The sequence below is a fragment of the Nasonia vitripennis genome, chromosome 4, assembly GCF_009193385.2.
Source record: "Nasonia vitripennis strain AsymCx chromosome 4, Nvit_psr_1.1, whole genome shotgun sequence".
Taxonomy (NCBI): Eukaryota; Metazoa; Arthropoda; class Insecta; order Hymenoptera; family Pteromalidae; genus Nasonia; species Nasonia vitripennis.
The window spans coordinates 1,816,045-1,827,620 of record NC_045760.1 but is presented as its reverse complement, the minus strand read 5'-3'; the positions used below and the strand labels follow the sequence as shown (position 1 = coordinate 1,827,620).

Below are 11,576 nucleotides of genomic sequence, written 5' to 3'. Positions count from 1 at the left end.
ATTTTGTTTATCAGAACCGTTCCTTTTTCAATTCAATGAATATGCATTTGCCTCGATAAAAAATCAAAAGTCATTCTCTCCACGCAAGACTACGTCCGCAGAAGAAGAGGCCCAGCATCATCGCCATGGCAACAGCAAAAGTTCGCCTCTTGACTCTCCTCCCCAGCTTTACCGCAGCACGAAGCAAGCCAAGAAGATCGTCCATCTCGTCGTCAGCCTCCAGCAGAGCGGATCCTCTATCTTAATAAAAATCAGCCGAAACTCCAATGATCATCGCTCGCTATCGCTGCATCTCGCTCGAACTCGTCGATAAGGCAGCAGAGGCGGCACGTAGTATACTCTCAGTGCAGGCCTGCATCGCGCAGGTCCATAGGTGCTCTCTGGCGCGAGACAGAGAGGCTGCAGCAGAGAGCGAGAGAGGGAAAAAGGTAGGAGGAGGGCCGCGGCTGCAGCATAGCGTCGGGATGAAATTCAGAGCGAGTCTCTCAGTCGACAGCATCCCGTGCGCGCGAGAGGTAAGCCGTACAGTCGCCGCGCCGAATCGCGAAGAAATTAATCAGACTGGGCTGCCCTTGTTGTTATCGTATCTATAACGCACTGCTCATCCAGTCCGCGCTTGATAGAAAGTATACCGAGTTTTCCAAGAGCTGTGCTATCCGTGCGGCTTGACCGAGGAGGTATAACCGATGCGGCATGGCTCCTGATCCTTGCGCGAAAAGAGACGAATAGAGGAGAGAAGGCAGTCCTGCGCGCGCGCGCGCGGCTCTCTCTATTTTATTAACGCTCGAGTGTACAGCGCGGCGGGTCACACGCGCCTGGCTGCATTTGTCATGAATATCGCCCGCGCTCTATAACTCGACTCAGACCCGCGTGTGTGTATCGTTGACTTGTTGTAACGCCACGCGGGCGCGTTTTGCGAAAGCTCGCCTTTTTCAACTTTCCCAGAACAAAGCCGAGCTTTCGCTTCAAATCGACGCGTCGCTAATTGGAATTCCGCAACGAATATTCGCAAGCTCACACACACACAGTGCAGTGGTGTGCGCGCTCACAGCACACGAGACTCTCGGATCGGGTGTCAACTGCGTGTAACGTTATAAAACGCGCGGAATCTTTCTTCGCGCTCTGAAAATTCACGCGCGCGGATGACTGGCTCGAGAGTTGTTATACATTTTTCATTTTTCATCGACTTACAATCGAAATTCCGATAACTGTACAGCCAAGTACAGCTGACATATATGTACGAGTGCGGTGGTACGAAGGAACAGCAGCAGCAGCAGCGGAGTCGGCGGAGAAGTCGACGAAGACGATCCCAGGAGCAACGGCACCACTGCGCCGCGCAACGGGTCGTCGCGGTTTTCAAGTAGTACGTACGATATATACAGCTATCTCTCGATGCAATACATTCAGCATCTAGAGCTGATTCGAGTTAGTATTAGACGCCAAAACACCGCAAAGTTACACACACACACACGCTCACGTTATACAGGTCGACAGCCGTCATTGTACACGACTTGGCATCGTTATTTCCATACAAGTTTATACTTACATACGACAGCTATACTTTGTAGGTATACGCGCATCGGTTGCTTTTGCGATAGTTTAAACAGCTATACTGTAATAGAGAGAGAGAGAGAGAGAGAGAGCAGACTGGCAATTTGGCTCGTTACATATACGCCTCGGCCTTTATACATCATACCGGAACGACTGTACATAGGGAAGAAGAATTAACGAGAGTGACGCTGCGCGAGCACTTGACGCTCCCGTAACTTGATTATTCGCGGAAATCAATTGTGAGATGTAACGCCTTGGTAGAAATGTTAACGGTTAATAAGCTTAGTTGTGGTTAACGATTTAACTAAATGAGCGTTTAACCGTTATAAATGCATAGATATATGACGCATTATAACTCATGATAAAACGAAACTTTTGCTTGAAATTTGTTTCAATTCCAAAAAAAAAAAAGGGAAAAACGATGTTTAACTTAATAATAATAATACCGATGTGGTATTATAGATACGCATCACTAAAGTATTAGCAATATTTTAATGTATTTTTTTTTTTTACATTAAAATTCGATAAAACTGGCCAATTAAACTTAACTTTTTAACCGAATTTCAACCGTTAATTTTCAACCAGGGCGCGAGAATAGGAAAAGTATATAGGCGAACAAAAAAGCGACGCGCGGCAAAAGCAACCGGTGCAGTATATCGAATGTACACACACACGCGTGCGAGCGATGCTTCTGTAGTGGCGAAATGACCAGCGCGCGCTGTTTAGCCTATAGCGAAAGCTTTTCACTTCTCGATGACACTCGCTTACGGTAAACCTAGACTCGCTATATACTCTATTCTTTTTCGCGGTTCCCCGACGTTTTCTTTTTCATTGGAAAGTCATTGTTTATTATTATTAGACGAGAATCGAAGTCGATCGTCGCCTGATATAATCCATATTGTAACTTCAACTCCCTGTAAAAGCTCACCTGCACCGGAGAAAATTAATAATAAGCCCCCCCCCCCCCCCCAAGCGAGCGTGATATCTCCGTGGAAGTGAAAAGCTCGTCGAGCTCGCGAGCGCTTTGTCGGAAGCTTCGTCTCTTGGACAATGTGTCGCGCGCGGCTGCTGCTATTGTTGTCTATATACCGCTGCGGCATGTGCTCTCTATTCTATGCGCCAACGTTTCGAATCTCGATTCATCAACTCGTGCACTTTACACACAGCGTAATATACTCGCCTTGCGATGATAAGGGGATATTTTTGAAGAAAAAAAAAAAGCCACCATACATCACACAGCCCCTACTCGAGCGATGTGCGTGTTATACACAGCTATATATATATACGTAAGCGCTCAAGGCTCCCGAGATTACGTCGAGTGACACGGAGCGAAGTAGCGCGATTAGTCGCTTATCGCGACGAGCGCCGCCAAGGCTTTTTAAACCTGCCGCTAGTCGAAAGGTGTGCTTGCGTGGGTGTGCGCCTCGCGTGTGGGACGTTCTTTATTTTCACTCGGTTTTCGCGTGCTCACGACGTCCTGTACCTGCGTCGATAACTAGCGACTCTGTGTAATGTTTTTCGAGGCGAAGTAGCTGATTGATCATTGCGGCGATCGGCTTTCGCTCCGTTTCGTTCCTTATTCGTTCGAGTAAACATCGGGTAAAAGTCGTGTGTACGCGCAGGCGCATAATATTTTGTTTATCGCCAGCGTTGCACATTCTTCTCCAACAATACGTGCTCCCTCGCTTTTATTCCGAGGCAGGTACGACACACTTTCCGAAGCGGACAATCGGGACCGAAGGTATTTCCATTATTTTTCTAAAAATAGGAGAAGATCAAACCTTTGCCGCCGAAGCTATTCCGTCCAATGCTATCCGCGCAATAAATGAACGCGAGTTTCGTCGCGTGTAATATAATATATATATATGTGTATGTATAACGCGCTGGAAATAGATTTCTGCAATTGGAAGAAAAAAAAATTACACACTCGTATAGAATAAATATACGTAAACTCCTCTCGACTCCGCATTATTGCGCGATCTCGGCTGGAACATAAAAGCTTATATCGAGCCGCGCCAAGGCGAAAAATGAAAATACTCGAGCATCGAAATTATCAACGTGTCAAAGTCCGGCTCTTTCTTCGCGTGCGCGCGCGCGCGGCGATAGAAGCGGTCAGTCAGCGGTAACTAGTCGTCGAGGTGCAATGGCAAAGCCAGAGAGAGAGAGAACAGCAGTAACGACTGCACGAGCGTGACGTAGAGAGTTAAGTAGTCGCGTAAGCATACGCGCGAGCGGATGAAAGTTTGTTTGCGTGTTCCCGACTCTCTGCGCGTTGCTGGCTAATAAACTGTGCGTACGTCTCGAGAAATTTATACTCGGATCTGCTGGGGCCTTTTGGTGCAGTGTGTTGTGTTTGAAATTCAGAGTGAGCGAGTAATTATACGTATTTTTCCGTGCGCGCGCGCGCGCGCGCGCCGCTCTAAAAAGCCAGCGACGTGTGTCAAGTCGGTCCGTCTTTTGCTTCCATAAAGCAGCGCTGCTTGTGTGTGTGTGTGTGTATAACGTGTGTGATCTGCCTGGCGGAGCGTCGACGATGTACCGCACGTTGTACGCCTGGCTTCTAATCGCCGTTATTTTTAAACTTCCCGCCTCTGCGATGCCGCGAGAGCTTTCGAATATTCGAATTATTTCGAAGAGAATTAGCCTGTTGTCGCGGCCGGTAGATTAGACGCAGGCATATATCGAGTATCGGATACAGCGAATGAAGTGCTTAATCAGCGCGGTTTCGCGGCTAATTCTCGCACCTCGTGCTGTGTAATCGGGAGGCATGTACGCCCATGAGTTGATCGATCGAGCTCCGTAATGTTGACTTTACGTGCGCTCGATGTCTCTCTTTCTCCCATCAGCGCGAGACATATATTTTTTTGAAAAAGGAGCAACACAGCGTCGGATTCCAAATACGCCGTCGTCGTTCGGCGCTTCGAATTCCACAGCAGCTGCAAAAGTTTATGCGCCGGTGCGGCAAAGCAAGCTATAATCGTCGCTGCGCGCAACAATATCGAAAGTAAAAAAGTCGATAGGAAAATTTAGTCGACGAGAGGATTGTTTCTAGCGATCGCGTGAAAATTTGCAACTTTCCCCACCAACAGCGTATTATAGACTCTTCCGACGTCTCGCGTCGCTGCGCCGACGTCTCAATTGCTTATAATTCGTAATGACCTCTGAGAAGCGCATCCTTCCAATCTTGCCCTTCTTCTTCTTCACGACTATATATACCGGCCAGTATTACACATCGCGCGCTCTTTGTTCTCTCTTTCTCTCCACATGCGAGCTTTTCTCCGTTTGCAAACGAGAGCTTTTATCGATCATAGCTGGGAGATTCAGTTCAGGAGCCGTCCTCGAGCTAGTTGCAAAAAGAAGACGGTACACGGTATATATAAACAATGCGCAGTACGAGCGTTGACCTACATAATCCGCCTCTATATTTTCGTGGGTCGTCATATGAATGATGATAGGCAATATATAACCGCGCGCTCATGAATATTACGCATGTATAACGCGGCATACCGCAACAGTAGGCGTGTGTATAGTATTAGCATATAATAATATTTTCCGAAGCCAGTGACCAATAAAGAGTTATTTTTCCCAGTTTCGATCAATCGATTGCGAGCTACGAGCTGTGCTGCAGATTTATATTATCAGCATATTGTAAAAAGCCTCGATCTCTCCGGTCTATGAACGAGCAGCGATCCGCCTAGAAAAGAGTTCAAAGCGAGGGACGTGTGTATAGGGGAGGCTCTCTATATAAAGATATAGCGTGTGTGTGTGTTATACCATAATAAAAGCGTTATCCCAGCAGCAGCAGTGTGTCGCGCGCATCGTCGGGGGATGAGCCAAACTGACTCTTTACTCTGACGCCGCACTTGAGTGACTCCGGCTCAGGATGACGTCGCGGGTCAAGTGCAAGCAGAAACGAGGCCCGCTTTGAGAACTAGAAAAAAAAAGAAAAAGTGCGTGCGCGATATAAGAGTTGAAAAAAAAAAAAATAATAATAATAATAAGAATAGAATGGAAGAGATGGCGCGGCCGAAGATCGAGATAGTGCGCGTGCCGTCGATCGAGCGGAGCAACTTTCGGCCGCTGGACGGCGTGCAGCTGAGGGCGGCCTACAGCCACGTGAGGATCGGGACCTACTGCCCGGAACCCGAGCCCGAACTGCCCGTCACGCCTCGGAGGGACGTCAAGCCGCCCACCGAGCAGTCGAGGAAATACAAAAAGTAGGCGCTTTTTATACTCTATCCTCATTCAATCGATGCTATACGTAATCCGTTTAACCGTCCAGGAACTTGGGACCAGTATCAAGACTGCTTAGACGTCGCCAGCACGCGACGAGCCTTGCGACCAAATCCTGTGATAACATTTATAGCGTCAATAAGAGCAACAGCTTCTTCGATTGGAAGCACAGCCAGGAGCAAGGTGAGAGCCGCTTTTATGCTGTCCCGTCGATCTTTAGAGAAATAAATAAGCGAGCGCTATGTAATCTCTGCAACGACAGGTCTGCAGACGCGGCATAGCAACAGCCTGGACTGGCGGGTGAGCCTGAGCGTCGACAGGAACTCGAGCAGTCTGGATTGCCGAAAGAAAGCGTCGCGCAGCGCCGAACAGCTCCAGATCCCGAGTAGAAAGTAATTTTATTCGCACAACTCCCTCTTTCCCGCTCTTTCCACTCAAATTAAAGCTCGCGAGCTCGCGCAGGTCGAAGCTGGTGTCCCTGCTGCGACGGCTCTCTCCGAGGCTGACCAGACCGAACAGCAAGGGATCCTTGCCCTCGTCGCCGAGCATCTGCCCTTGGCTCCAGGTGGAGTACTCGAGCGGCCAAATAGACGGGACCAAGGTCGAACGGAATGACTCGGCGGACTACAGCTTCCAACGGGAGCTTCAGCTCAACGAGATGCGCAAGCGGGCCATCAAGGCCTCGAGAGTGAGTTGTCGTATACTCCAGAGCGCTTCTGCGCTTCTTCTCTCGCGAGATAACTTCTGAGGAGAATGTTTTCCGCAGGAGCCGACGGCCAGAACGAACGGAGCGAAGAGCCCGAGGCTTCGGATTCAGGAAGCACCGGACGCCCGTACGAGCCTCCGAGCGTAAGCCAAAATCAATGTATATTTATTTATACTTACTTCATGCTCTTATTCAAAGTAGTCTATTACTTTCTCTTCTATGAAAAATAAGCTTTACTAACGTATGAATAAAGTTTATTTACCCAGACCTGAAAAAGTACTCTGTATATATATTGTTATTGTATGCAACTCTCCATTTGTACGTAGTAGTAGCCGATGATAAGAGCCGCACTTCCTCCAGCGATAATAATAGAAGCGAACAAAAATACCCACGAGAGCGAGCTGCAGCTCGTTGATAAAATTAATCTCGACCATGGAGAAAAATTACTTTGATCCGCCTCGGTCACGTATTAGTCTCCCCAATTCCCCCGATTAATTAAGCGCGGCGGAATTCAAATAACCCGCGCGAGGCCAGAGACGACGGCGGACAATTCGGCGATTCAACGATACCGCAGCGCCAAAATGCCAATGTTAATTTCCACAAGCTGAGTGAGTTTTCAAAGCTGAGACAAACCCGATTTTAGATTTAGTGCAGTGCATTAAATTAGCATGGGCGCATTTTTGGCGCTGCGGTAGCGTTGAATTGCCTCATTAGAGCCGTAGTGAGAGAACAAATCCTTGAAAAAAAAAAGACTGTAATATCTCGGAGCTTATTGTATCACACACAAGCGCGTGCATTGACGAACGCTCCACATTGATCGCGCCGCTTCCGGTCGGTTTTTGCGATCGATGCGCGCGCTTCACATGTCCTGCGGCTTTCGCCTCGGGGTCAACCGTCTGACCTTTCGCGCTCGTGATGTTGAATGAGCTTCGTAACGCGGCGAATATTGCGTAACGGCTTTATCTGAAAATTTCGAATGCTAATCGAGCGTCGGTCTTATCTTCCGAGCGATAACTCGTGGCGCGTTTATTTTTACACCAAAAGCGACGATAAAAACTTTTACATGAAAATCCTGGCGCGCGGCAATCCTAAAAGTGGCGGATACGTATATATTGGAAAGCAGAAATTGAATTTAAAAGCCGATGATATTGCTTATAGGGAAGGTTATAAAGGGAGGAACTTTTACGCGCACACACACACACAGATACGCAATGAAGACGTAAAGTTCAGATAAACGATCATAAATACTGATGATTTTTATTAATACATGCCATTTTATCGCACGACGAATATATTTATAGCGAAATTCCTTGGTGCTTTTCTCTAGACAAGTGCCAATCACTGCGGCTTGTAGCCCTCGCATGACTGTACAATTTTTTTTCGTTTAATTTAAAAAATAATAATATTAATAATAATAATAATAATCATATATAATATAATAATAATAGTAATAATAATAGTAATAATAATAATAATAATAATAATAATAACGGAAATCGTCGGGCCGAGTTTTGTTTTTAAATTCTACGAAAAAAAAAAAAAAAAAAGAAGAAGAAGAAGAAGAAGAAAAAACGCGCCGAAATTTGTATAACGATACTCTCACTTTTGTCTTCGTATTGATATCCTCTCACTCGTAATACGTGCAGACGAGGTTGTAGAAGGCGCCCTTGAAGTAGTGGTTGATGAACTTGTGAACACGACAGGTGCCGAGCGTCTTGTAAACCAGGCACAGGTGATTGTCCTTGGGTGGGACGCTTATGAGGGCGCCTTCCTCCTCCCTCAGGTCGACATAGTCTATGGTCTGGATTTTCGAGAGAGAGCTCGTATGGAACTGTATCACGAGGTCGAGGCTGCCGGGCTCTTGCTCCTCGACGGACGCTTCCTCCTCCGGCTGCTCCTCGGCGGACGCTTCCTCCTCTGGCTGCTCCTCTTCGTCCGAGCGGTCCAGCGGATCCGACAAGTAGTCTCCGATGTCCGACACGTCCGAGTCGTCCGTGTCCAAGTTCCTCAGGTGTATCTGCTTCTGCTGCTCCTGCTGCGTTTCGCTGATCGTCTCGGCTTCCGAAGACGAGCTCTGCTGTACCATCGGCCTCTTGCCTTCGCCCCTGGGCGACTTATTTTTTATCTTCCGCTTCTTCGCCTCCACCTCGTCCTCCTCCTCGTCGTCGCCGTCCTGACTGCTCGGTGGTGTGTTGCAGCCCGTGTCCTCGCTGAGCTTCTTGTCGCTCAAGCTCGACTCCTCGGTGTAGTTGCTCGGTCGCGTCGGGGTCTTCGACGAACTTGGAGCGTCTAGTGCTACGTCAATCGTGTCAGCCTGGTTGGGGTCGGGCTCTATCTCGTCGATAGTGGCAGGCGTGTCAGTCTGACTGGGGTCGGGCTCTATCTCGTCGATGGTCGCAGGCGCGTCATCTTGGTAGGTGTGCCTGTCGTTGACCAGTGTGTAGCAGCCCTTGGTCCACCTCTGCAGCTCTATTGTCATCTTTGGATTCATCAATTCGTTTTCAGGCACCAACTCTAACTCTGTGTAGTTCTTCAGCAACTGGCAGATGGTAATTGACTTAAACAATTTGTAGAAATCCGCCAGAGTCTCGGGGAGACTGTCTTCCTCTGCTATCTCGTAGTTGCGAACGTTCGCCGGACCAACCCTCTTCCACTTTATGCTGTCGGACTCCAGCTCTTCGCACAGAGTGCTGTAGATGTCATTATTCAGAAAGCCTTGCAGGAATGCACAGGATTTTTGCTCGACGTCCTCTTGTATCTCCTTCGTGATGCTTGGATTTAAGTACATCTTGGATATCCATGAATTCAAATCAAATTCAGTGATTTCAGGCTGGAGAAAGTTCAATAACTGCTCTGTTCTTTCGGGTTTCCTGTCTTCCAGCAATGGTCCGTGGAACCATCCGTTGATACTCCACCTGCCCTTCACTGGGGATGTTATTTCGGCCACTTGATGGTAAGAGTTGTCCACAACCTCGAAGAAGACCAATGAGTTGTATTCAGGTATCAGTGATTTCACAACCTTTGTGGGATGTCCGTTCTCGTCGGAATCAAAAAGATCTAAAGTACCTCCATCCTCTTCCGTCCAATTCTTTGACAGGTACAAAATGAAGGCGATTCTCCGATCACTTAAATTATCATCGTGGCAAAGAAGGTAATCAGTATCGGAGTAACAGGTACTTGACATGGATATTTTTCTGTTCAGCTCGATTTTCGTATTCTTCTCCATCCAGCTGACCAAGTCAGTCTGGAAGGTTTGGAACAATGTTTTTACATTATTTTTATTTACATCGGACAGATCTTTCGATTGCTCGAACTGGTACAGGTCCATGCTGTTCCTTCGAGTCTTGACGTCGAGCAATTCATTCTTGATGTCATCCATGAATTCCTCATTCTTGATAAAATTGGATATCTTGCAGACCCGGAAAGGCTCTGCTATCACTTCCAAATTCAAAGTCTTGATGGAACTCCTGTCGTGCCAATGCTTGGAGAATATCTCTTGGAATTCTGGTTGATAGATGTGCTCCGAAATAATGGAATGTTTGACTCTCTTGGTCGCGGGCTCTCCTTGTTCCATGATCCTATGCTTTACCTTAATTTACAAGGAGTAAAATCTGTGCCAAGAGTGGAGTAATATAAATTCAGTTCTTTAGAGGGGCCGGTAACTGCTGCTGTCAATATCACATTTAGTTGAGCGGCAATGTCCTCCAATGCCTTAAAGTCTTGTAAAAAAAATTTCATTACTCTCCAGTCGTTCGAAAAGTCAACGAGATTCTCTCGACTTCCGGCTTACTTACTTGTAAGAGCAAAATAAAAATCTTGAAAAGCTGCCTCTCACTGTGCATACGGTTGTTCGTCGCTTTTGAATCTGCCGCCAGTGCGCCGTGTCCCGGAAACGTGGTATAGCAGTAGACGATTTTTTCGCGAACGAGAGCCAACCCCCTTCTTCGAAAATCGCAACAACGTGCTTCCAGCCAGCACAGCGCCTCGTGCTTGGTTTAACCAAATTTCACGCCGGGAAACTCGTTCTGCGCTCTCTCGGCAATATTCTCCTCCGGAATCGCGCGATTCTTCGTCACTAGGATACTCGCCTGCTTATTCTCGAGTCCATGGGAGTGAGCCGGTGTGCGGCTGTGGCCCACGTGGTCGTTGCGGCTGCTGCTGCTGCTCACCTCGTGTTTCGCTGCTGTGCTCCAAAACGTGGCTGCTTTCTGCAAGAATATCCTCGGGTTAGAAAAATAAAGTCGAGCAAACTGGCTATTCGATAAACTGACGAGTGAAAAGCTAAATAACCTGCGGCTTAAGCGAGAGCAGGCGGTTTGCCGGCAGTCGGACTGACCTGCGAGCTGCTGCGTCCTATCGTGTGTATTTTCCGTAGAGAGCGAGAGAGAGAGAGCGAGAGAGAGAGAGAGAGAGAGAGAGAGAGAGAGAGAGAGAGAGGGAGAAAGAGATGGAGCTAGCGGTGTACGAGTGCGGTAAGTAGGTATGGTAGGGTAAAGTCAGTCGAGCCGCCGCCGCCGCCGCAACTCCATAGTCGCGCACAGCGTGGAAATAGGTACTGCGCCGCCGGTGACCGCCAAAGCTAGCCGAGCGCCAAAGTCGCGCGCTACTGCTTGATTCGAAAACATTGATCCGCGCCGGCTATTCGTGCAGAGGGAGATCTCGGCGGCTTCCGGGGCTGCTGCCCCTCTTTTCGGCAATGAGCCCACGTGCTCCGACCGCGTGCGCGCTCGCTATTTACACGCGCTTGTGCGATTTGTTTTATTTTTTCTCTCTCTCTCACTCTCTCTATACACCCATAGAGGACCCGCGCACTCGCCATCGATTCGTCGTCTCGTCTAGAACGGCACGAGAGGAAAGATTTTTATCGCTCCGCTGCTGATTCAAACTTGCCGGGGAGTTACATCATGATTTTTGCGAACTACATGATATGCGTATAGGTATAAAGAGCACGCCGCCGGAAATTTCTATATATATATATACTTTATCGCGTGCTCGAACAACCGGAAAGGGGGTTATAATACACTGAGAGGTACAATGTGGCAGAACGCGTAGTACTTTTTTTTTTCAATATGCGTTGGGTTCGTCA

General features: G+C 48.0%; 2 protein-coding genes across 17 annotated transcripts in view; one reads left to right on the top strand and one right to left on the bottom strand.

Moving 5' to 3' along the window:
- The first annotated feature begins 478 nt into the window (after positions 1-478).
- LOC100122044 (disks large-associated protein 4) overlaps positions 479-11,576 on the top strand; it is a 26,521-nt gene continuing 15,423 nt past the window's right edge. The window contains exons 1-7 of one of the 15 annotated variants that reach the window (XM_032599447.1): positions 479-515; positions 1,217-1,363; positions 5,348-5,768; positions 5,834-5,967; positions 6,047-6,176; positions 6,247-6,472; positions 6,551-6,633. In XM_032599447.1, coding sequence (XP_032455338.1) covers positions 5,560-5,768; positions 5,834-5,967; positions 6,047-6,176; positions 6,247-6,472; positions 6,551-6,633 — 782 coding nt within the window. In that variant the 5' untranslated portion in view covers positions 479-515; positions 1,217-1,363; positions 5,348-5,559. Of the gene's footprint in view, positions 1,364-2,613; positions 3,293-3,323; positions 5,769-5,833; positions 5,968-6,046; positions 6,177-6,246; positions 6,473-6,550; positions 6,634-11,576 lie in introns of those variants that run through there. The other 14 variants (XM_032599451.1, XM_008213258.4, XM_032599446.1 and 11 more) reach the window with 14 other exon arrangements.
- LOC116417192 (prolyl 3-hydroxylase OGFOD1) lies at positions 7,716-11,038 on the bottom strand. 2 transcript variants are annotated; one of them, XM_031929055.1, is made up of 3 exons: positions 10,781-11,038; positions 10,285-10,698; positions 7,716-10,209 (listed from the first exon to the last, which is right to left on the bottom strand). In XM_031929055.1, the coding sequence occupies exon 3, from the start codon at positions 10,062-10,064 to the stop codon at positions 8,118-8,120; it is 1,947 nt and encodes a 648-aa protein (XP_031784915.1). In that variant the 5' UTR covers positions 10,065-10,209; positions 10,285-10,698; positions 10,781-11,038; the 3' UTR covers positions 7,716-8,117. The 2 variants fall into 2 exon arrangements, with proteins under 2 accessions (XP_031784915.1, XP_031784916.1); XM_031929056.1 differs by having other exon boundaries at positions 10,827-11,038.

What these genes read in the sequence shown, in the direction of transcription:
- LOC116417192 (XM_031929055.1), bottom strand. Translation starts at nt 10,064, where the DNA reads ATGGAACAAGGAGAGCCCGCGACCAAGAGAGTCAAACATTCCATTATT.